General features: G+C 30.9%; 3 protein-coding genes across 11 annotated transcripts; 2 read left to right on the top strand and 1 right to left on the bottom strand.

Annotated features, from left to right (window-relative positions):
• Positions 1-2,065: 2,065 nt before the first annotated feature.
• LOC8272658 (beta-glucosidase 12) lies at positions 2,066-8,720 on the top strand. Of its 7 annotated transcripts, none has more exons than XM_048373365.1 (13): positions 2,294-2,435; positions 2,529-2,585; positions 3,452-3,510; positions 3,632-3,703; positions 3,840-3,917; positions 4,020-4,107; positions 4,285-4,540; positions 4,651-4,766; positions 7,539-7,756; positions 7,844-7,875; positions 8,019-8,121; positions 8,192-8,300; positions 8,418-8,720. In XM_048373365.1, exons 4-13 carry the CDS (start codon positions 3,643-3,645, stop codon positions 8,584-8,586), a joined length of 1,230 nt encoding a protein of 409 aa, XP_048229322.1. In that variant the 5' UTR covers positions 2,294-2,435; positions 2,529-2,585; positions 3,452-3,510; positions 3,632-3,642; the 3' UTR covers positions 8,587-8,720. The 7 variants fall into 7 exon arrangements, with proteins under 7 accessions (XP_048229317.1, XP_048229322.1, XP_048229319.1 ...); XM_048373362.1 differs by having other exon boundaries at positions 3,628-3,703; XM_048373363.1 differs by having other exon boundaries at positions 2,523-2,585.
• A 1,822-nt stretch (positions 8,721-10,542) lies between these two features.
• LOC8278007 (beta-glucosidase 12) lies at positions 10,543-14,005 on the top strand. Of its 2 annotated transcripts, XM_002513394.4 has the most exons (13): positions 10,545-10,855; positions 10,980-11,049; positions 11,284-11,342; positions 11,474-11,549; positions 11,659-11,736; positions 11,824-11,911; positions 12,015-12,270; positions 12,381-12,496; positions 12,898-13,115; positions 13,200-13,231; positions 13,315-13,417; positions 13,525-13,633; positions 13,738-14,005. In XM_002513394.4, exons 1-13 carry the CDS (start codon positions 10,694-10,696, stop codon positions 13,916-13,918), a joined length of 1,548 nt encoding a protein of 515 aa, XP_002513440.2. In that variant the 5' UTR covers positions 10,545-10,693; the 3' UTR covers positions 13,919-14,005. The 2 variants fall into 2 exon arrangements, with proteins under 2 accessions (XP_048229196.1, XP_002513440.2); XM_048373239.1 differs by having other exon boundaries at positions 10,543-10,855; positions 11,659-11,911.
• On the bottom strand, positions 13,994-23,573 carry LOC8274392 (linoleate 13S-lipoxygenase 2-1, chloroplastic). Of its 2 annotated transcripts, none has more exons than XM_015715808.2 (9): positions 23,120-23,573; positions 21,594-21,862; positions 16,553-16,790; positions 16,159-16,476; positions 15,966-16,051; positions 15,753-15,863; positions 15,366-15,667; positions 14,970-15,236; positions 13,994-14,847 (listed from the first exon to the last, which is right to left on the bottom strand). In XM_015715808.2, exons 1-9 carry the CDS (start codon positions 23,511-23,513, stop codon positions 14,088-14,090), a joined length of 2,745 nt encoding a protein of 914 aa, XP_015571294.1. In that variant the 5' UTR covers positions 23,514-23,573; the 3' UTR covers positions 13,994-14,087. The 2 variants fall into 2 exon arrangements, with proteins under 2 accessions (XP_015571294.1, XP_048229195.1); XM_048373238.1 differs by having other exon boundaries at positions 23,104-23,242.
• Between the last annotated feature and the right edge of the window lie 232 nt (positions 23,574-23,805).

The raw sequence follows: 23,805 nt of genomic DNA, 5'->3' as shown, positions 1-23,805 counted from the left end.
ATATCAACAACTAGAATAATGATCCTGCTCGTAACCAACCACTGATAATGAATCTGAATCACTCTAAGCCCCATCACCGCCGCCGTTGTACCAAGCTAGACATATATTTTCTTACTCTGACCACAGATCTCAACGGTGTAATAACCCCACGGACGCTTCCTAACACCTCCGTAACGAATCTCTTTAGCGTTAGAATTCATATTTGTGATTAGAGTTGTTGTTATTAGTGTTAGAACTATTAGATCTATCTTCTAAAATTATTTTTTTCTCTTTTAGTTTTCTATTTGAATAGAGGGAAAAAGAAAAGGAAAAATAGATTGAATTAGGAAGAAGTAAAAAGATAGCGTGCTCCTTATTATTTTTTTATAAATAATACACAAGTGACAGTGGAACACACTTTTAGAAGAGAGTGGACCATACTCATTTAACTTTTGTCTCATAAAAGTTTAAAAGACATAACTCGTGAAGTTTGTAAACCCAATTGAACTAAAATTAAATTTAGGAGGTCAATTGTAAAAAAAATGGATAAGTTGAGGGGCCAATTATGTATTCTGCCTAGTAAAATCACATTTTCAATATGATATGATGCTGTAGAATGACGTGGCAGTTTTTCATTCAAATTTTAGATTAGTAAGTTTCAAATTGTTATTATTATTATATTCATCAAATCAGTTCTATGTAAGGGTTCCATTATTGGGTCACACTATTTTTTAATAGTATATATTTTGTTTTGAATAAATTGGGTTCCAGCTAATCTTACTTAGCCCAATACTTACCTTTCTTTTTCAACCTTCAACCAAACCAAAAAGTCCCTTCATTGTCTCTCTCCCAAATTTTTATTTTACTACTATATTAATCAATTCTTCATTTTCTTTTATTTCTTTTTTTTTTTGAATTATTTTGATATTTTTGTTGGTCATTTTGTTGATATTGGGTACTTTATTAATGTTTAATTAATTAAATTATTCAGAAATATTTTAATTCTCTTAGCCAAAAGCATTTCATTATTACAATTTTAATATTTTATTTTTTAATATAAATTAATAGTTCTTTCAATTTATATATTTTATAATATTTAAATATTTTTCATATATAATTTCATTTAATACTTCCACATGTATTCTATAAAAATATACTAATATTAAAAATATAACGTTTATTAAATTAAATAAATATTTAAAATATACATAGGTTAAATTAAAAATTAGGATGTTAAAATAATTAAATAATTAAAATTTAAATGTCTAAATATATAGTATATCTAATTTCTTAGTAAAAATTTATAAAATAATATATATATAAAAATAATATTAGTATATTACTTTATTAAAATACAAACACGCATTGTATAAAAATACAGTAAAATGATAATCTGTTTATACGTTTCATAGTTATTTTTGTATATTTATTTCTAAAATTTGAGAAATTCCTGCGTCATAGTGATTCCTAAAATGAGGCAAAAAAGCATTTTGCCACCCCTAAATGAATCTGACGGTAAAGACAAATTAAGCATTTAATTAGGTCACGTGATCAGTGGATCCCATGGGGTTAGGCTATTGTATACTTCAGGTTAATAGAGTATTTTGTTTCTTGTCAAAACTTGTTTCGGATAAATATTTAATCCAAATTAAATCTCAAGTTTTATGTTCATAGATTCTTATTAATTTCCAACAATGTGGGTCTCAAAACCAGTATGCAGGCAATGCTATTCTATATAACAACCACTTTTTTCCCTAATGTTTTTATTATTTTTTAATAAATTCCATATTATATAGTTTTAACTTTTTTATTTTAAATAACAATCGTGTTAGATGGAGATAAAGAAAAAAAAAAAAAAAACATAAAAGGATTGTCTACATTCATACATCTTTTTCACCATTAATAGTGCCAAAAACTGGTGACTGCTAATTATGCATGCGACTGCATACTAGTCAAATAATGTAAGAATAAATTAAAATTCACGAATTTTCATGCCAATTTCATACATATTTTATTTTTGAATTATTTTGTTTGATTAACCACAAGAAATTGTTATTAAAGATGGGAGAAAAGTAGAGAATCCATGAGCACTCAGAAGCCATAACGGTCCTTTTTGAAATGTTCTTATGCTTGATAGGTAAGGTTCGAATAAATAAAATCATTTGTTACAAAAAAAATAAAATAAAAGTATGACCTCTGGCATGCTATCTACAGTCACTCTCTTGTCTCTAGTCTGTCTATAAATATAGAGGTAGAGAGGCTGCTCTTAGCCAGCAAAATCAAACATGGCAATTCAAAGCTATTGTCTGTTGAGCTTTCTGCTGCTTGTTCTTGGCCTAGTAGAAAGTAGTGCTAGTACACATGCAGCTTTTCCACCCAATTACGACCCTGTTCCACTTAACCGGAGCAGTTTTCCGGCAGGTTTTCTTTTCGGGACAGCATCAGCAGCTTACCAGGTTTAGTTCCTCAGTTACATTGAGTACATGCATGTATGTTCTTCAGCAAATTCTAAAACATATGTCACTTTTGTCATTATTATGAAGGTGCAGCAAATATAGGTGGTAAAGGACCAAGTATTTGGGATACTTACACTCACAAATATCCAGGTAACTCTCTCTAAAATGTATCTTCTACTTCTTGTATGGTTAATAATTCTAGTTTTAATTGTTTTCAAGTTGGGGTTTGACACAAGTTAATTACTTTCAGATGTTGATATTAAAATTAATATTCTCGAAAGCTTGGAGCCCCTTCTCCTACAAGCTTAATTTGACAGCCACAATTTTTCTTTCATATTTTATAGTACCAAATTAATATAAATAGAAAAATTATATAGAAATTTATAGATTTAAGATAAATATGAAACTAACTCAAAAGAACTATTAAATTAAATGCTGTGTTATTTTTTTCTTCAATTAATGTCTTAATAGTGGTAAGCTAAGATTATTTTAGAAGTGAATACTTCAATTATCTCACCAATATTACAATTTCCACTAAAAGAAAGGCAACTGGTGTGATATATACTATCTCTTCCAATAATCCGCATTCAGGTATATAAGAGAATTTCTTTATTATTCATGAAATTGTTATTTTAAAGATATTTCATGACATTATTGACTTAATGAAATAAAAATTCTAATGGAATGCTATGGTCAAACACGTTGAAGGTCTGGCCTAGAAATTGAAAGGCCAAACAAAGAAAATTTATATTGTGTTTTGTCCTTTGTGATTGGAATGCTCAAATTCTGAAAATTCTCCAAGTTAAAGAAATATAAGAGCATCAATCCTTTTCTTCTTCTTTTGTTTTTTTTCCTGAAAAGTATATAAAACATCAGTATTCATATTCACTCATTTTATTTAACCGTGGTAATATGTAAAGGTGTGGATTTAATTTCCTCAGTCACACCTTCTGTCTGTTTATATAGAAAAACCTGTGTGATTTTGTTTTAAACAAATACACATGCTTAAATGTCAGGTAAAATACAGGATCACAGTACTGGAGATGTGGCTAACGATGCATATCATCGATACAAGGTAATCACGATGTGGGATATCGAGAATGAAAACGTTTAATTAAAGGGTCACCTTTTTATATTTATGGTAATTGCCAATTACTTGTATATTTTACAAATATCCATATATATGTTATAGGAAGATGTTGGCATTATGACAGAGATGGGCTTAGATGCGTACAGGTTTTCGATCTCATGGTCTAGAATATTGCCAAGTAAGATCAAGTGATCAACCGAATTCATTCCTGTCACTTGCATTTGTGTAATGTAATGTAATGTAATATCAGTGGAATGAAATTAAACTGTTTTAATTCCCAACTCTTGGGAGCTAACAAATTTTAATTGAAACAGAGGGGAAGGTAGAAAGAGGTGTAAATAGAGATGGAATCAACTACTACAACAACCTTATAAATGAGCTTCTGGCCAATGGTTATTATCCAATCTAATAATTTCATATCATTATTGATTTCTCAAAATATCATGTTCAATTAAGTAATTGGTTTTGTTCCTTTTTCTATGTATTATGTGCAGGCATTCAGCCCTTTATTACTCTCTTCCACTGGGATCTTCCCCAAGCTCTGGAAGATGAATATGGTGGTTTTCTTAGTCCTAAGATTGTGTAAGTTTTTACCTATATTTACAAGTAAGATTTTCAAAAAATAATTTATCAATTCTGTCAAATTTCTTGAAAGAATGTTGTTAGTGCGATGCTTAATCGTAATTCTCAATGCTTTATCGATTATTATGTTCGAAATATTATTATTTTAAAAGAAGAATATGTGAGTGTGATGTGTAGAGATGATTTTCGAAACTATGTGGAGATATGCTTCAAGAATTTCGGAGACAGAGTAAAACACTGGAACACATTGAATGAACCATGGAGCTATAGTATGGGTGGTTATGCAATGGGAACGCTTGCACCAGGTCGCTGTTTGGACTGGCAGCAAATAAACTGTACAGGTGGTGATTCAGGAACCGAGCCATATGTCGTAGCTCACAACCAGCTTCTTGCTCATGCAGCTGCCGTAAAATTGTACAGGACAAAGTATCAGGTTCTGCTAAAAACACTTCTCTGCATCATCGTCAATGAATTCCTCCGAAAAGAAGACAAATAACTTGAGGGCTAAAAAGAAATTAACCTTGAGGTTGAATTATTTTGCAGGCGAAGCAGAAGGGAGTGATAGGGATTACATTAGTGTCGCATTGGTTCGTGCCCTGCACAAATGCCAAGCATCACCAGAATGCTGCAAAACGAGCAGTGGATTTCATGTTCGGATGGTACGTATATATACAAGTAGACAACTTAATTGGTATATATGGCACAAATTTCAAGAATTTTATAATTATTTCAAAGATAATAATCTGTGATAGAATATTTTGGTACACACTTTTTGGAAATATGTGAATTATTTTATATAATCTAAAACAGAAAAGAAAAAAGCAAAATCTTAAAAAGCAGTGGATGCAATGCACAAAGTAGCCAAGTGGACAAGAGAATAGACAAGGACTGACAAACATGTATTCAGAAAATTCCGTTTAATTTGGGTCCATTCTTTCACTTTCATTGAAAATTATGAATCTTGAGTGGACACAGAAGAGTGAAATGAACATGTGAAAGTTTTCTGTATCGTCCAATAACTGCGAGTCCTCTGCTTTGCTTTTTTCCTTTTAACTCTTTTTCGAACTTTCAACTGTAGATAATGTCTGCCACTGTGCAAATTTGGTGCTTGATCTGTATTCAATCATGTGCAACCAAAACGCTGGTAGGAAGAGAAAGGGAAATTTTTCCTTTTCTTGTGCAGCACGGGGTACCCGCTATTTGCAGCCTCCTGCTGGGTGTTTATTTGGTTTAAGGCTGCAAATTAGCCGAGCTACTCGCAAGCTATTAAGAGTTCGGTTCGATAAAAACTCGTTTGAATTTGTTCGTCGAGATAAACGAACCGAATTTAATTTTTATTTTCAAGCTCGTCTAGTAAATGAGCTGAGCTCGAGTTTCATTTTTGAGCTCGTCTAGTAAACGAGCCGAGCTCGAACTTAGTAGTGCTCGGCTCGTCTGAGTGACCTGGCTCATGAAGGAATTCGAGAGTTGGCTCGTTAAAGAGCTCGCGAGCTGACTAGTGAATTAGCTCAATAAATAAATAAATAAATAATATATTTTAATTAAATAAATAAATAAACCATTAAAATTCAACTTTTATTGTATTAAAATAATAATATATACCAACAAATTAGATTTGTAAATTCTCTAATTGAATAATTTTAGTGTTATTTAATCAAGTGTTAATTTAATAATATTATTAATTAAATTGACATTTGATTATGTACATTTAATTATTATTAATATCTTACCAATTTATTTTTTATATTAAATTAATTGAAGTAAAACAATAAAATAAAAACTATGTATAAAAACAATATAATTTGGTATAGATATAGGTAATTTAAATTAATTTAAACTACATTATCTTACTATTAAATGATGTAATTTTAGTGTTGAATGAACAATCATATATTATTTAAATGCTTAAAGATATTTAAAAAATTATAGTTTATGCATTTGTAGATTAACGAGGCATGAGTAAATATTTTTACAATTTACTTAATGTGAAGCTTATAGATAGAGTAAAAATTATTATAAATGATCATTATCTTTAGCACTTTTTACGATTTGTATTATCTTTACCGCTTTTTACAAAAATGATATTACATTAGCTTTAGCGTTTTTAGAAATTTCATATCACTTCAGGTTGTATTATATCACTTGTGTCGTGACATGCTGTTGTATTATAATTTTATTTCAGGTTGTATTATATCACTTGTGTCGTGACATGCTGTTGTATTATAATTTTATTTGTTATATTCATAGAGTTTGTTGAACTGTTTATTTTTATTAAAAATTTGATTTAATTATTTTAGTTTTTAAATTTATATGTATACTTTACTTTTTTGTATAATTATTTATAATTATAAAATTATAAACTACATTTTTAATAAAATCGAGCTTGCTTAACGAGCTTGGAATCGAGCTTAAAATCGAGCTTGAAATTGAGTTGAGCTCGAGCTTGAAATTGAGTCGAACTCGAACTTTATTAGCTTATATAAGTACCGAGATAATAGCGAGCGGAACTCGAGTTTAACTTGTTTATATGTAGTATCGAGCTAATTACGAACTGAACTCGAGCATATACAAATTATAAAGCTCTGATTAGCTCGGCTCGCTTGCTCTCCTTTGGTTCTCACGTACAATTACACATGAGAACCGGAATCTTTTGCACATGATATTCTATCACATCTCGCGACGCATCTATTAGACAACAAGAATGGAGTCTCAGTTCAACAAGCTTTTCTTAGCACATACTGTCAAAACAAATTGTCAGAGACTGAGAGAGTTTGTCTTCAACTTTATATTCAATTCACACCTAAAGCCGAATTCAATTTTTCGCAGTATTTCAAGAAACCCACCTGACATTGAGTTCAGTGAAGCATTAGCAACAAAACAAACCCATCTTGCCAAATCATAAAATTACATATAACCACCAAAATTCTTCTACACGTGTTGCAAGCAGTAGAAGCGGACCGGAGACTGCGAATAGCGGCTCCAGCAACATAAGCATAAAGGGTTCAACAGCAAATGATCAATCAGTGACCTCTCAAAATACTAAAACTTATGTTGCTACAGTTCATTTTACGAAACCTCACAACAATTTAGCAACAGAATTTGAGGGAGCATTTTTTTTTTTCTTCTTTCGGGTTAGAGAAGGCACGGATTTTATCCGCGGTTGAATTCGCGACCAATAGGTTTGTAGCGACAATAGCCGACGTCGCTATGATAATAACAACTGACGTCGCTATGGTAATACATATTGTCAGTTTCACTTCAAAACCTAATTTTTTATAGTACTAATTGCCTATTTTTGTTTATATTCATGGTTTCATGCGTTAATTAATCCTCAGTTATTCATCTTACCTACATTTTCTTTTTATTTAGTCATAATAAATCATATCTAGATTCACTGGTGCCAATTTCTTTTATTTCTATTTTTCTTTCAGGTTTATGGACCCAGTGACAAATGGTGATTATCCACACACACTGCGTTCACTTGTTGGGAACCGATTACCCAAATTTTCAGAGGAGCAATCTGAAATGCTAAAAGGGTCAATTGATTTTCTTGGGTTGAACTATTATACTGCTAATTATGCAGCATATGCACATTACTCTAGTGCTGGTAAACCTAGTATCTTAACAGATGCCCGTGCTACTCTTTCAAGTAAGCGCAAATTCTCCTCCACATATAATTAAAAGTTTCTACTGTGACTCATCCTTAACAGTCCCATGAATATCATTGTGCATGCAGCTGAGCGAAATGGAATTCTTATTGGTCCTAAGGTATGCGAAACAAATTAAATATTAAAAAGGGTGATTATTGGGAATAACGAATCAAAGTAACTTTGTGAACTGGCCTTGTTCTTCATAAAAACATACAGTTAATTTATTCTTTTCTTTTTTGCCTGAAATGTAAAAATTTGCAGGCAGCTTCAGATTGGCTCTATGTTTATCCCAGAGGCTTTCGAGATGTTTTGCTATACACCAAAAAGAAATACAATAACCCACTTATTTACATCACTGAGAATGGTAAAACTGATTCTTTTCAAGGAAAAATGTGAATTAAATAAATAACCATCTGACATGACATATTATATAGGTATTGATGAGTTCAATAATGCTACACTACCACTCAAGGAACAACTGGTTGACAATATGAGGATCGATTACTACTACCGCCATCTTTCTTTCCTTAAAAGAGCAATCGAGTAAGTACTTGAAATTAATTACAACAAGTATCCATTTGTTTGTCCAGCTAGTTCATAAGAAGATTATTGGTGAAGCATAACCATAAAGAGAATTGTTTTGTTTCTTGATTTTTATAGGGATGGGGCCAACGTGAAAGGGTACTTTGCATGGTCGTTGTTGGATAACTTTGAATGGAGTTCAGGTTACACTGTACGCTTCGGTATCAACTATGTTGATTATAAAAATGGAATGAAGAGATATCCCAAACTTTCAGCCCGCTGGTTCAAGAAATTTCTCAAGAAATAGACATTTGTGAAGCGCACTGTTAGTCAGTTATGAAATATTATCTGCAGACAATCATAAATAAAATGTAGGATGGATGTTCTTCGAGTGAATAAAGTAGCAGTTACATGGAGGAATAAAATGACTACATTAATTAATTTCGAGTTCCATATTAAATAATTAGCTTAATAAACTTAGACAAATAATAAAAATGCTTATGATCAACATATAATTAGACATATATTATGGCTCTTTTAACACTTTGGTTTACCAGCTCATGCAACTTATTATATAAGCATCTATAGAGAATATTGTTTGTCTCTAATTCAATTCATTTAACTTCTTAGGTAAAATAATAATAAAAGTTCTGCAGATGGGACTTATTATGACATATTAATTGATAGTGAGTGTTACTGCAAGAGGTGAATACAAACTACTGTTTATAGAAATGCACCAACTACTGTATCATTATAGCTGGGGGCACTAGAGTTGTCGGTGTATGTCGGCTGTACTGATCTGCTAAAGCTAATCTGGGTAGTTGATTCTCAGCACTTTGCCTTGCCTAAACTTAGCCTTGTTTCTTCCTAAGATACAGTCGCGGAAGTAGCAAGCTTAAGTATCAAGAATCATGTAGCAACTATGTTTTGTGCATTGACTGCTGTTGTGTATTTGAGGTCCTGGCCCTGGGTTTTTTTCGTAACGGAGGTATGTTGCATATATATTAAATCAAATGCATGGTGTAAAAGGTACGCCTGTTGGATTTAGATAGCTAACAACAATTTTCATGCTTTTACCATCAGAAAATTAATTAAAAAGTTACCTTGTTATCAAGAGAGAAAAAAATCTTTCAGTTATATATTAACCTTGAAATTGCACTATTTATATACATATAAATATAGAAAAATTCTTATTTAGACTCAGTATATTTTCCTGTTTATACACCTAAACCAATAGATAATTAATATGTGTCAATTAATTATGCACAAGTTAAATGATAGTTATTTAAGCACTTCCTTGCCATTTTACTAAACTCCTCTTTTTAAGTCCTTGTTTTGTGAAGTTCCTCGAACAATATTTTTTGCATTTTTGCATCTCCAGGTCATGATTCCATAAGCAAAAAATATTAATGGATAGTATATAATTTAGAAAGCCTTACAATTAGGAGGACTTAGACGGTTGCCTTATGATAAGGACAACAACTATTTTTCCATAATTTTATCTATCTATATCTAATGCAAAAATTACAATAAATATCAGGGTTTTTGCGACGCTATTTAACATTCCTAGGAATGATGTTTAACATTTTTAGCGACGAGTTGTCGTGGAATGCTCGCTGGCAATTTCAAAACATCGCTACTTCTGTCGGTAAATGCACGGCCGAGAAAACGCAAAAGGATGAAAATCTATTGGCCTGTATGTTACTTTAACGAAGAATACTAAGCTATAAGTAAGGACGCATGCTGGACGTTGCTATAAATTACAGCGACGTTGTTCTTGTCTCTTAAACTGAAATTTCCGTCCCTAAAGATAAAGGGTATATTTGTATCGCTATCACCAAATCGCAAAGCTAACCAACAGATTTTCTTTAAGCTACAACTATTGAGAAGCTAACTACAGATTAATACCCATGTATGGCAGGTTTATGGGCCCCTTGGCAAATGGTGATTACCCACACGTAATGAGATCTTAATTAAGTGGGAAACCCATTACCCAAGTTTCCAAAAGAGCAATATCAAAAATGGTAAAAGGGTCCTATGATTTCATCGGATTAAACTATTATACTGCTTATTATTATCGGTTTGATTCAGTCATTTTATTACTTACATCGGCAATTGGAACCAAAACTAATTGCAGTATAAAAATAATTTAGAATTTGAATAAATTAAGTAATACCGTCAGTTCTGCAATGCAAGAAACTTGAAATAGTCATATTAAAGAATTGCTAGCATAAGAAGTTAAAAAGATCCACAAAATACATATGCTTCCAGTTCCAGGAGATATGTCCAATTTTATTTTGTCATTTAATTTTTTTCTAATCTTTTATTCTCAAACATAAGCCTGCGTGCCCCCTATTTAAAGAAGACTAAATAAGGTTTGGCTTAATTAATAGTACTAATCGAAGTCATCTTTAATGGCTACACAGTACCCTTTGTTCTTTCTATTGGGAGTTCTTGTTTTCCATGGAAACTTGCACACCCTTGCAGCCTTTGAATCTACCTATAACATTGCCTCGTTCAACCGGAGCAATTTTCCAACAGGGTTCATTTTCGGGACAGCATCATCAGCTTACCAGGTGATCATTTCCAATTTTATATTGCCTTTTTGTGCCAAATCTAATTGTAATGTAGGAATTCTTTTTGCTTTTCACTTTCTTGAGTTTGTAATAATGAATCATAATAAAATTTATTTGCCTTCAGTATGAAGGTGCATCAAAGGAAGGGGGTAAAGGACCAAGCATTTGGGATACTTTTACTCATACAAATCCAGGTACCTGTAGTCAACCATGCATGCACTGATTAATTTTCTGAACCTTCTTTCATTAATTAAATATGAGTATATTTTGTTTTTACCTAGTGTATTAAGGACGGCTTCAGAAATAATCTTATTAATTATATAATCTTCAGAATACACGTTTCTTATGTTGAAGAAAAACTACAAACAAAGTGTTAAAGATGACCTCTTTTTCTCTTTTCTTTTCTTTGTTTTTTTCGAAAATGGCAGGTAAGATTAAAGACGGCAGCAATGGGGATGTGGCTGTTGATCAATATCACCGCTACAAGGTATCGCAGGAAAAGTAATCGTTGTCATTATTATTATTTTTTTTTTTAGTTCATCTCATGCGTCAGTGGCACAACTTTGACATTAATTCCACATATTCCTAATTTCTTAATTTGTTAACTTTACATTGCAGGAAGACGTTAAGATAATGAAAGAAATGGGTTTGGATGCTTACAGATTCTCAATCTCATGGTCCCGGATTCTGCCAAGTACAATAATATACTCATTTAATTATTTTGCAGTTCAGAAAAACCCATTTGAATTGTATGTATATAATTCTCGTTTTCTAACAATAACACTCAATTATGTGATGTTTAGATGGAAAGCTGTCCGGAGGTGTAAATAAAGTAGGAGTGGAATACTATAACAATCTCATCAATGAGCTCCTAGCAAACGGTCAGGATACACCCATTTTTATTTTTTTTATTTTTCTTTTCTTAAACGTCCATATTTTAGAATTTCATTCCAACTTTTTATTAACAGATATACAACCTTTTGTCACATTGTTCCATTGGGATCTACCTCAAGCCTTATCAGATGAATATCGTGGTTTTTTGAGTCTTCGCATTGTGTAAGTGTACTTAATCAACTATAGATTAGATGTCATTAGGATGGTATTTAGCGGTTGGATACTTATTTCATATGCGCAATGTGATTGTGTAAATTAACTGCAGGGATGATTTTCAGAATTATGCAGAAGTTTGTTTCAAAGAATTTGGAGATCGGGTGAAACATTGGATAACATTCAATGAGCCATGGGCCTTTAGCGCAGGTGGTTATTCATTAGGCTTCTTTGCGCCAGGTCGATGCTCACCTGTCCAAAATATGAACTGCAGTGGTGGAGATTCAGCGACCGAGCCATATTTGGTGTCCCATTATCAGATTCTTGCTCATGCTGCAGCTGTGAACCTGTATAAAAACAAATATCAGGTTCCCCTTTTGTTTTGTTTTTTTAATATACAAAACTTATTCAAAGGAAACAATGATGTCAGAGTTCATTGTTTATGTTATTCAATGTTCAAGCTTTGCAACATGAGCAGGCAATCCAGAAGGGCGTTATTGGGATTACCTTGGTGACTCCATGGATGGCGCCATATTCCAATGCAAGGCATAATACAAATGCTGCACAGAGGGCACTTGACTTCTGGTTGGGATGGTAAGGGCTACGGCTAATTCTGCCATAAAATTTTCTATCTAAACTTAATGCAAGAATTACTAAAATCAGGATTTTGGGGACGCTATTTAACAGTTTTAGCGATGAAAGTTTTTATGGAAATTTTAGTGCGTCTCCAATTCTGTCTGTCATTACATAGTCGAGAAAATACAAAATACTAAGGATGACTAAGTCATTATTTTGACGATGAATTCTAACTTATAGCAACGTGTACTGAGCGTCGCTAATAATGTATGGCATCCTTTTCCTTTTTCTCTCTCAAGTTAGTCGCTAAAGATGAAGGGTGTATTTTTATCACTATCATTAAATAGCACGGGTGCATAACACATTTTCTTCTACAGTTAATTAGAAGCTATATAAAGCTCAACACCCATGTTTGGCAGGTTTATGGAACCATTGGCAAATGGTGACTATCCACACGTAATGAAATCTTATGTGGGAAACCGGTTGCCCAAGTTCTCGAAAGAGCAATCAAAAATGATAAAAGGGTCTTATGATTTCATCGGATTAAACTACTATACTGCTTATTATGCACTCTATGCCCCTCAATTTAGGAATGGAAACAAAAGCTTCTTGACTGATCATCTAGTTAACATGACAAGTAAGCAGGAAATTTTCAAGAGTTTTCTTTTTCTTTGTATACTACAATTGTGTATATAGAAGTAATTCCAGTCATATGTTGTAGGTGAGCGTAATGGAATTCCAATTGGTCCAAAGGTATTTATATTAGCCTAACAAATTCAATTCTTGACATGTATTAGTCCAACAAGTACCAAAACAATATAATTGGTATTTTGCAGGATGCTGCAGGTTTTATCAATGTTTATCCAAGAGGGATTCGAGATCTTTTGCTATACGTAAAGGGGAAGTACAATGATCCGCTGATATACATTACAGAAAATGGTAATTATGAACTATTTATTCAGTTCTTTCCAATGGTTAGCTTGCATCTCATTGGATATTAGTCATAGGTAATGAGTGAAAAACTAAAATTTTAAACATGCATGTAGGGATCGATGAGTACAATAACGCCACATTGTCGCTGGAGGAAGCCCTGTCTGACAAAATGAGGATCGATTACCACTATCAACATTTACATTTCCTTGACAAAGCAATTAAGTAAGCTCTTAAAAGAAATCTCTCTCTTTGATTATTTGCTACTTCACATTAAGATGGATACATGTAATCTTTTCTAAATCCTGTCATCTTGTTTTTCTTTGCAGAGAGGGAGTTAATGTGAAGGGATATTTTGCATGGTCATTGCTGGACAACTTTGAATGGAACTCCGGTTTCACTGTGCGATTTGGCATCAATTTTGTCGATTACAAAAATGGATTAAAACGATATCCAAAACTCTCAGCCCACTGGTTCAAAAACTTTCTCACTTCAACAAATCAGGGATAAGTTATAATTCTTGCTTTCCTCGATATTCATGACTTGGAGGCTCTATTCCATGCATAAAAGGAAATAAAACTGGTGTTGACTATTTAATTTTGTGAGCATTGCATTTATCATTGTTTCTCCAGAATGCCTTATTTAACACAAAGATCATAGTAATAGATTTCTGTGGATTTCAAATGGATATGCTGTATGGAACTCCCTGTCCTGTAACTCCTGGATTAGAAAATGGTTTCAAAAGCTGATATGGCAAAATACCAGCACCATTTCGGTTCTTCAACTCCCTGTTACAATTTCTTTCATCAATAATTCCTTCTAACTCCTTCAGCCTGCAATTGAACTTCTCAAAAGCTGCTTTTATAATCGGTTCATCAGCCCATGCTTGTTCCTTTTGCTCCCCAATATACTCCTCATCAGGAGAATGATTGGATAACACATTGAGAACAGCCACTACTGTTGTTGCCTGAAGCTTTGTAGGGAAAGTTGCTAATAGTACTGCCTCGGGTTTATGCAAGAAGAAATTCCAGTCTTCTTCTGTTGGATCCTCATTTGGCATTTTTTTTCTAGCAATGGTTGGCCTGTTAGGAAAGTAACCTCCAAATGCATATTGTCCAAAGTTCACTGCAGCATGATGACCTGAAGCTGTCCATGCTATAATAGTGACTATTTCAATTAGGTCTTGTGGTGTTTTTAGCTCAGGCCACCATGGTTCATCCTTCTTGTCGCCGTGTCCCACTGTTCGAATTTCTGTCCACCATGCTTGGAGCTCTTGATCAGACTCTACAAGGCTTGGATCTGGATAGTAGTGATTTACATAATCTGTAACCCAACTTTTGATAATGTCCCACAAAATTAGACCATCATTAGCAAAAGGGTAGTCTTCAATTGTAAGTTTTAGGCCATGTGGAGAAGTTGGATCTTCAACTGCAATGCCCCTAATGAATTGCCACGAAGCCAAATTCAAAGAATTAGAATAAGATTTTCGTATATACACCTGCAGTCTGAACATTGAAAAGATAAAAATCACAAATTTGAAACAGAAAGCCAATAATGATACCTGCTAATCAGGTCTTTGGGTAGTGACTGATGGTCAAACCGCCAAAACTTATCATAGACAAAAGAACTAAGCTCCATAGCATATTTGCCTGGGGAGAATGAGGACTCAATTATGCCTTCTGCATTGATCAGTGATTCTCGAGCAAGAGCATTGATCTCCATTGTATATCTGAAATGAGGGTGTAACAATCTGTAGATTGGATGCATTACACTGAGTTGCCGATTAGTTGCAATTATAAAAGGTTCTGTCACACAATGTGTTCTGAGCCTGAAAAAGTTGAACGAAGAAGCATTGGTGCTAATGCAATTAAAAAGCTCCTGCCTCCTGTGTAGAAGACTCCAAAAAGAATTTCAGCAAGAAAATACATGGATACAATATGGAGAAAATAGTGCATACCAATGACTAACGAGCTGGTGATAACCAGAGTCGTGAGCAAGAACATGTGCTTTGGCTAGCCTCCAGAGCCAGCAACCTGTGGAATCCCAGGTGTGTGTGAACACTTGCTTCCACTGAGGCTTTCCATCCATGGGTGGGCGAGTGAGCTCAATGGCCACTGGTTTTAATGTGCCATTGGGTGTTAGAAAGAATAGTGTCCTTGACCCATATAATGTTGTGCCTTTAAGTTCTCTTACTTTGCTCACAAATGGTAACAAAACATCATGATAATCTAGGATGAACAGCTTCTTTTGTTGTATGGCCTGAGGATGTTAAAGAATGATAAGGACAGCACTTTCCAATTACACATATAAATGGAAGGTTTTGTTGTATTTTATAATTTGTTACCTCCCGAACGCTAACAATTCCTCCAATTTCTGCCTCAACTATTTCTGTTGTAATTGTCGACTCTGGCGGTCCATATATCTCAGGGTCAAGTTTACTCGTTATTGGCCATTCCTGCATGAATTAGATCCAAAGAATTGCTTGCTTGAATAAAGCAAGGGCAAGGGCAATATGTATTGGAGAAAATATTAAATTGGCGAGTGACTGGATTCATACTTTGACCAACTGTATACTGTACGGGTTGAGACCAGCAAGAGTCTGCCTGGCAAATTCTTCATCCCTTAGCCAAAAGAATTTGTCTCCTGAAAGTGCGAAAAATTCTTATGAGATATAAAACTTTCAAAATATCGGAAAATTCACTTCCAAAAGAAATTTCAGATATCAGAAAAAAAGAAAAGCAGAATCTTACTCTCTGTGGTCTTAGGGGTCTCAAAGCGCAGAACATCTTTGCCATCAGTGATAGACTTGAAAAGGCGAGGGAGCGTTTTTTGCCAAAAACCTTCGCTTTCAAGGGGAGGCATGGAAATCCCTTCAGTGAACAGTGAATCAATGGCTGTGAAGTATGGGAATCCAAGTTCATGATCAACTATCACACTTCCAATTGATGGTACCAAAGCATTAAATAGTAGGTACAAAGTCTTGGCTGAGAATGTTAAATGCTTCACTTCTGAGAATGCCTCATCTCTAGGCACATAAAAGCCACTTTTCCTTATCTCCGATGATGAATCTACACAATATTCATTCCGATTATTTCACATTTCAAATTTCAATCTCATAAGCATTCACAAAAAATTACAGATTACCTGCTTTGCATCGGGGCCGTCCTGTTCGACATCGTCTAGGATAAGGATGATCTTCGCCACCAAGTACTGGTCTTTCAAGCTTTAAGTGACCGTCGGGATTACCAAGATCATTATAAACATCATAATCATATACTCTCTCACCCACCTTGCGTTCTCCTTGCCCATTTCCTCGCAAAAGAGCAAGCTCTTCTTCTCGCAACCTCCTTATTCCGATTGGTGTCTGTGATGGCAAGTATGACTATGCCCGGATAACAGAAACAATTAGCAGCGATGATTATAGACTTCCTTAATGTTTTCCAAGGAAATATCGGTTAATTATATATGTGATATAAAGTATAATTCTTACAGGATTACAATTAGCAATTCTGAACGAAACAATTATCAATTATGCTTGCTGAAATTTAGGCTCTGCTTACTAGAAAATGTTGTTGGCAAGACTTAAATGATTAAACCATTTCTAATTCTTAATTGATGTCAAAGAAGAATATAATATTGCACCCTTATTCTTTTATGTGCACATAATTTTGTAACGTTAACTTGATAGGAAAAGTTATAAGTTTGGTGTTTTACCTTTTCAATTTTCATTGTTTTGCTGTCCAAAATATTTTTGCTAAAATTGTTCAACATAATATCAATAACCAATTTTATTTGTTAAGTGTTTATTTAGTTTATCTTGAATAATAAACTGACTTAAACACCCTCTTTTTAACCAATTTATGGCTATATTTTTTTTCAAATTCAATTGATTCATTGCTAATAACTGATTTGATATAATTTATAAAATAAAATTTTGATATTGAAATCCTAAAAATTAATAAAATTATATAAGAAAATATATTTTAAATAAAAATAAAATAGTATAAATGTATAATTTATAAAAGAATAATGTGACAATAAAATTTAGAGGGATTAAAAGAACAAATACTTGTAAATATAATATTTATCTTTTATATTTTCTTAGAATTAAAATACTTAACTTTAAGGTTTAAATTCAATCATGTAGTCAGTATTTTTTTTCTACTTGAAGAGTTGAAAATTAAAAATCACTTTTTAATAAAAATTTGTAATGAATAGAAAATATTTGATAATATCGAATTTATCAATATATACTTAATATAGTATAAAATAATATAAAATAAGACTCTCATTGTTGAATTGTAAAAATTGATAGAAAAAATAAAATATAAATTTTTTAATTATATAAATAATTAAAGTTGATATTTATCTATTAAATCTTGTAATATATACTTAACTAGATAATTGTCCGCCCTATGGACAGTTTAATTTTAATGTCAATAAAATTTATAAAATTACTAAAATTAGAATTGAATAATATCAATACCACAAAGATTTAGCAAAAATATTGAAAATTTATTAACTAATTAACTAACTAACTAACTAACTAACTATATATATATATATATAATATTATGTTGAGTCTTTTATTAGATATATAAAACATGTTATATTTTATAAAAAAATTAAGTACTTATTAGTTTTTATAATGATGAATTCATTCACTAAGAAAAAATTATTGTCTCTTTTTATATGATTTAATAATTTTTAATATCTTTAACTCTTTAATTTTTTTTCTATATTCATAACATCTATATAAAATTAAATAAGTAAGAGTATCTCATAAAATTAAATAAACTAAATATTTTAGTAATATAAATCGAATCAAATTATATTATTATGTTAAAATTTGATTTAATATTATATTATTTCATTTATTTTTTAATATCTCTTTTGTTGATTTAGTATTCTATATATTTTAAGTATATAATTTAGTAATATTTCTCTTACTTTACATATAAAAAATAAAAATATTTTATGTTATTTCTTAATTTACTAAATTGTAAGAAATCTAACATGAAAACTCATTTTTAATTAACTAAATTATTTACTTAAAATTGAACCATATTAAAATAATCTCATTGGAATATATTTAAGATAAAATGCAATGGGAGATGAAAAGTATAAATTAATATAAGTATTATAATTAAAATTTAATTGATAAAATAATTATTCAATTATGAAAATAAAAAATTTATAATTAAAGTATTGTATATTGTAATACAATATTTGAAAATAAAATTATTTAAAGTGAAAATTATAAATAAGAATCCAAAAGGGTTTAGGAATAAGAAATGATTAAATATTCTAATTAAAATATACCGTTCTTGGGATGAAATTCATTTTATATAAATAAAATATTTATATAAATTAAAATTAATATGAAAATTTGTAGTATTATTAAAAATATGAAACTAAACTTTTTAATATATAAAAGAATATTAAATTTCTAATCAAAATAAGTAAATAAGTATGAATTATTTTAGAAATTGAAAGTTTCATTATTTGAGAATTATAAATTTTGAAATATAATTTTAAAAATATTTTTTTAAAACTTTTTTACTTACTTGTACTTTAATTATATTTGAAAGTGAAAGTAGAATAGTATGAATAAGAAATAGATATTAATAAATTGATTATAGTAATAAAATAGTCTATGACCGTTTTTTGGGTGGAAGTCATTTTATACGAATAAAATATAGCTAAATACATAAATGGTCCATTGAACTTGTCTTTTTTTTTTTTACAATTTTTCCTGTGATCGCAACTTTTAATTCAATTATACTTCTCAATTATGAGTTATTAGTTTTAAATTCTTCAATTACAGATATTATGCACGTATATTTATGCTATCTAATAACATCTAAGTTTGAATAAAAGAATAATATCTTTAAGTATATAATAATGGCTAATATATAAATGGCCCGCTGAAATTGACTCATTTTACAATTGGCCTCCTAAACTCAGTTTTGATTCAATTGAACCTCTCAACTTTACTGATTATTGTTTTTAAAACCTTCAATCACAAACATTAAATGACGTGTATTTTACGTCATCTAAAAAACACATAAGTTCCAATAAAATAATAATAATATATTTAAAATATAAAATAAAAAACATAAAACATTGAATTTTAGTTTTCAAACAAAACTTGTCATTTTTTAATATCTATTAAATATTTTATTGCTATGGTTACTGATGTGGGCATAATCTATGAGAATAAAAAGAAAAATTTGATGACAGAAAAGTTAAAGGATTGCAATAGTTTATTTAGTTCTTTGAAAATATATTTTTATTTTATTTAATAAATTAATAAAATAATTTTAATGTACAATAAAAAATATATTAGAATTAAGAAAACACACTTTTTACAAGAGGTTAATCCAAAGCATTTAACTTTCGTTTATAAAGGATTTAAATATAACAACTCGTGAAGTTCGTATGTACAATTGAATTAAAGTTGAGTTTAGAGGGTCAATTACGAAAATAAGACAAATGTAATAGTTTAATTATATATTTAGCCTATTATAAGTAACATCGTTACTGAGAATATTATTTTATTATTACCGTTAGTGGAGGGGTTAAAAATAACAATCCGTAAAGTTAAGAAGTCTAATTGAATCAAGATTGAGTTCAGAAAATTCAATGATCTATCTATGTATTTAGACATAAAGTATTTATGTGAATTAGATATTAACATGAATGTAATGGTTTATTAATTATAAGTTATTTAAATACGTACAAATCTTTACATTAAAAAATAAAATTATAATTCTTTTTAATCGGACAAAAAATATAATAATTATTTTAAAAATATTAGTATAATTCTTATAAAATATAGTAAGGTAAAAGTTTCAAAGTAATTAAATAAATGAGAGAAAGACTATAAAGACTTTTTATAAAATTTATGTTAAATTTATAATTCTAAAAAGTGGATTAAAAATTTTAAAATAATCCTTATAATGATAGAGTAAAAACAATAATTTAAAGAAATTAAATGATTAAGTATAAAATTATAGCACTTTAATACTAATTAATGATATATTTTTAGAATAGTTAATGCATTTTTTAGTACTCCTATAATTATCAATTTTTAATAGTTTTGTTATTATAAAATTTTAAACTCATCACAATTCAAATAAATAATTTAAAAAGTATAAAAAATTTCTTGTAATGAGAGAAATTTTTTCTAATATATATATATATATATATATATATATATATATATATTGTTTGAACCCGTTGTTAAAGTTATTCGTTGTTTAAAAAAGTAAATTAAAAAATAAAATAAAATAATTGAAATTTAAAAAGACAAAACTAATAAGGTGTGATATGGCACCAAATAATGGCTCCTTTTCTCCAATAGATTTGGAAAGACCGTTAATGAAAGAAGGGAAAGAGAGGAGGATCGATGATTGGGTTTAAAAGAAAGCGACAGACAGGTATCATACGACAGAGTCACAGTAGTGATGATGTCTGTGATGACGTAGTTAACTGTGGCTGTCATAATAGCCTTGCAAACAATGAAAAAAGACATTTCCTATGGCTCGTGATTTAGGACTAGCAGTTGGGAAACCAATCTGTTTTTGCCACGTAAGTATACAGATTAGGCAGGTTTTTGTCTTCTAGGCTTTATTGCTTCGGTGTATGGGATTATTTGTAGGGAATCAAAGGCAAGGACCACAATCAGTGATATACATCTTTCCTAGGGTTTTGGGTGAGGCCCTAGACAACGAGAAATCATATAATAAAACAGCCATCCTATGTAAGCATCTACATCTAACTTTAAATAAACAACTAAAAACATAATAAAAATGAGAAATTTCTTCATTATTATTTTTACCAAATTAGTTTTCTAAATTTGCTATTTTTAGATATCTTTTCGGACTGTATGTCTGGAAAAAATTTCAAATTTCAAATTAAAAATCTAATGGTTAAAAAAGTTGTCCATTAAAAATATCGACTTCATTTTTGTTTGAATTATATTATTCTCTTCCTTCGTATATGCATGAAGACGGTAACAGTAACACAAATTGCAATTTCAAGATGCAATTTTTTTTGAAAGAAATCAAATAATGATAATACATATATAGAGCTATATGTTTAAAAGAAATGCACATAAAGCAGCTGGTCGTAGAGAGAGAGAAATGTAAGTAAATTCCATTGATGCAGTGCAGAAACTGACCTTGGTGGTGAAGAAGACTCTTTTCTGGTTATTGGTGAACTTGGAGTGAACCCAAGAAGCACAGGTGACATTAAGAGGGCCTTGAGGGAAACCATCAAGGACTATATCCTGAAGGAACATCTCCTTATGATGTTCATTTTCCACAAATACGGCACCAACTTCTCCAAAATCATATGGAACTTCGAACTCTGCTTCATATTTCACATCCCCATTCGTTTTCCCTGTTCTGTGTGCAAACGCTTCAATTGTGGGCTTCTCTAGTTCCGTTTCTTTAACAAGGAAAAAGAAAAGATAGAAATAAACAAAGTTAAGAACCTAAACAAATAACCAACATAATGATTTGGGTAAAATGTTTCTATACTGTTATTGGATATTCTATTTATCCTAGAAAACAAAACGAATTGATATCTGGAAAATTTCATCGTAAGTTATTTTCTTTACGTTCGTTTTTTCTACTTGTTTTGTTTGTGGGGTTCACTGGACTTTTGGAAGGGACTGAGATACAATAATGTATGCAGGTTCTCTACTCTCTCTTTTCCTTCCCACTTCTATTAATGGAGACAATAGGATAAAACTATTCAGCTCTCTGTAAGATATTATAGTCTGTAAACACCAGGATTTGCAGATTATACATAGAGCGTGACAAGAAGCTATTTAGGAGGAAGTTTCAAGAGTATCCTCATGATAGGATATTGATCTAAAAACTTATTAAAATTTTCACAGATACTTCATCAGTTCTAGCAGTTCATTTTAACACAGTCCTCACCGTTCAAAATATGAAGAAGGACAGACACAAAGTTGGACACTTGAGAGCATGAGCTATTAAAAAAAATAAAAATAAACGCTTACATGATATTTTGTTTTATTTTTTTAAAAAAGAGAGAACTCTTAAAAACAGTAAAGTTAGTCCCGAATTATTAAAAGTCTTTATTTCTTTAAATTTTAAAATTAATAATAAGTAAATAAATAAGTAATTATTATTATTCAATAAAAATTTCCACCACCTGAACATCTCATTGTTTTTCTTTCGGAATGTTGGCATCTGACAATTTTCTTTTCAAGCGACTTTAAAAATACACTTCTTTGTGTTATTATGGTACATTCAAAAATAAACTTTCAGATACTTCTTAAGAAGATTCAACCTTAAATAGTAAACGGATAAGAGTACATTCCTTTACGACTAGATAATTCTCTTAATGAAAGATAAGTAAGTGAGCTAATTAAAGGCATAGATTATAATAATTTCTTTCATTTAAAATCTTAGTGGAGTTAAGTAATTATTAACTTTTGGTCAAGAAGCTAACTTCTTTTTTAATATCTAAACAATTCTTAAACACTCTTCATGAATATAAACAGCTTAAATATATTTCTTTCCATGATTCTATTTAATTAACATATTTATGAACAACAATAAAACTAAATCCAGAACTGAATCTACACTGATATCTTAGAAAAAGGGAATGCTTTCCGGTTAATATCTTAAAAAAAGCCATCTGGTAGAAAAACTTACTGAAACCGGTACTCACTCAGATCAAGTTCAGTACTAACAAGCTCCAAAAGTAGTGTTTTGCCAAGAAGGTCTTGTATATCATCCAGTCCTCTCTCTATCCCTAAGCTTGTAAGCATCCCCCCAATAGTTTGCTTCACAGTAGCTATAGCTTTCACTTTAAAAAACTGGTGCTCGCGGACAGTACTGTCATCTATGGCTTCAATATTAATGCTGCTAGGTGTAGCTCTAGGTTTAGAGCTAGCAGCTCTAACAATACACCTTCTTGCTTTATTAAATTGGTTTACAGGTAATAACTTGACAAGAAGAGTTGCATGTTCACTTCCGCCATTGATGAACGGTTTAGATAGCAAGAAGTGAGCTCTAGTTGTTGTAGAGTTTGATTGGTACTGGTGAAGCTGTGGTTTCAACATTGTTTTTCTGATGTGTGGTTATAGAAGGGTGCTTTTTGTTTATTTTGCTAGACGAAAAGCAATAGTGCAATATATAGTCCTATGGTTTATGTAGACGTTGATAAAAGAAATTCTGATGTGTGGTTATAGAAGGGTGCTTTTTGTTTCTTAATAAATTTATTAGTAAGTCCATATAGCTGTAAAGGACCTTATAATTTGAGGCTCGAGTGATTATGTCAAATTAGGTTTATTAAATTGGGATCCACATGACTTACTGTTTGACTTTAATTTGGAGTTCATACAATATGTTTAT

The sequence above is a fragment of the Ricinus communis genome, chromosome 4 (assembly GCF_019578655.1).
Source record: "Ricinus communis isolate WT05 ecotype wild-type chromosome 4, ASM1957865v1, whole genome shotgun sequence".
Lineage (NCBI taxonomy): Eukaryota > Viridiplantae > Streptophyta > Magnoliopsida > Malpighiales > Euphorbiaceae > Ricinus > Ricinus communis.
This window is presented reverse-complemented; position numbering and strand designations above follow the sequence as displayed.

Bases quoted from the DNA above. Each gene is read 5' to 3' on its own strand.
- LOC8278007 (XM_048373239.1), top strand. From the start codon at position 10,694: ATGGCTACACAGTACCCTTTGTTCTTTCTATTGGGAGTTCTTGTTTTC. The intron at 10,856-10,979 runs GTGATCATTTCC...ATTTGCCTTCAG, and splicing joins CAGCATCATCAGCTTACCAG to TATGAAGGTGCATCAAAGGA. The intron at 13,418-13,524 runs GTAATTATGAAC...ACATGCATGTAG, and splicing joins GATATACATTACAGAAAATG to GGATCGATGAGTACAATAAC.
- LOC8272658 (XM_048373360.1), top strand. From the start codon at position 2,265: ATGGCAATTCAAAGCTATTGTCTGTTGAGCTTTCTGCTGCTTGTTCTT. The intron at 2,436-3,462 runs GTTTAGTTCCTC...GGTAAAATACAG, and splicing joins CAGCATCAGCAGCTTACCAG to GATCACAGTACTGGAGATGT. The intron at 3,704-3,839 runs GTAAGATCAAGT...TAATTGAAACAG, and splicing joins ATGGTCTAGAATATTGCCAA to AGGGGAAGGTAGAAAGAGGT.
- LOC8274392 (XM_015715808.2), bottom strand. From the start codon at position 23,513: ATGTTGAAACCACAGCTTCACCAGTACCAATCAAACTCTACAACAACT. The intron at 16,791-21,593 runs GTCAGTTTCTGC...ATCCGGGCATAG, and splicing joins GAGTCTTCTTCACCACCAAG to TCATACTTGCCATCACAGAC. The intron at 15,668-15,752 runs GTAACAAATTAT...TAACATCCTCAG, and splicing joins GAATTGTTAGCGTTCGGGAG to GCCATACAACAAAAGAAGCT.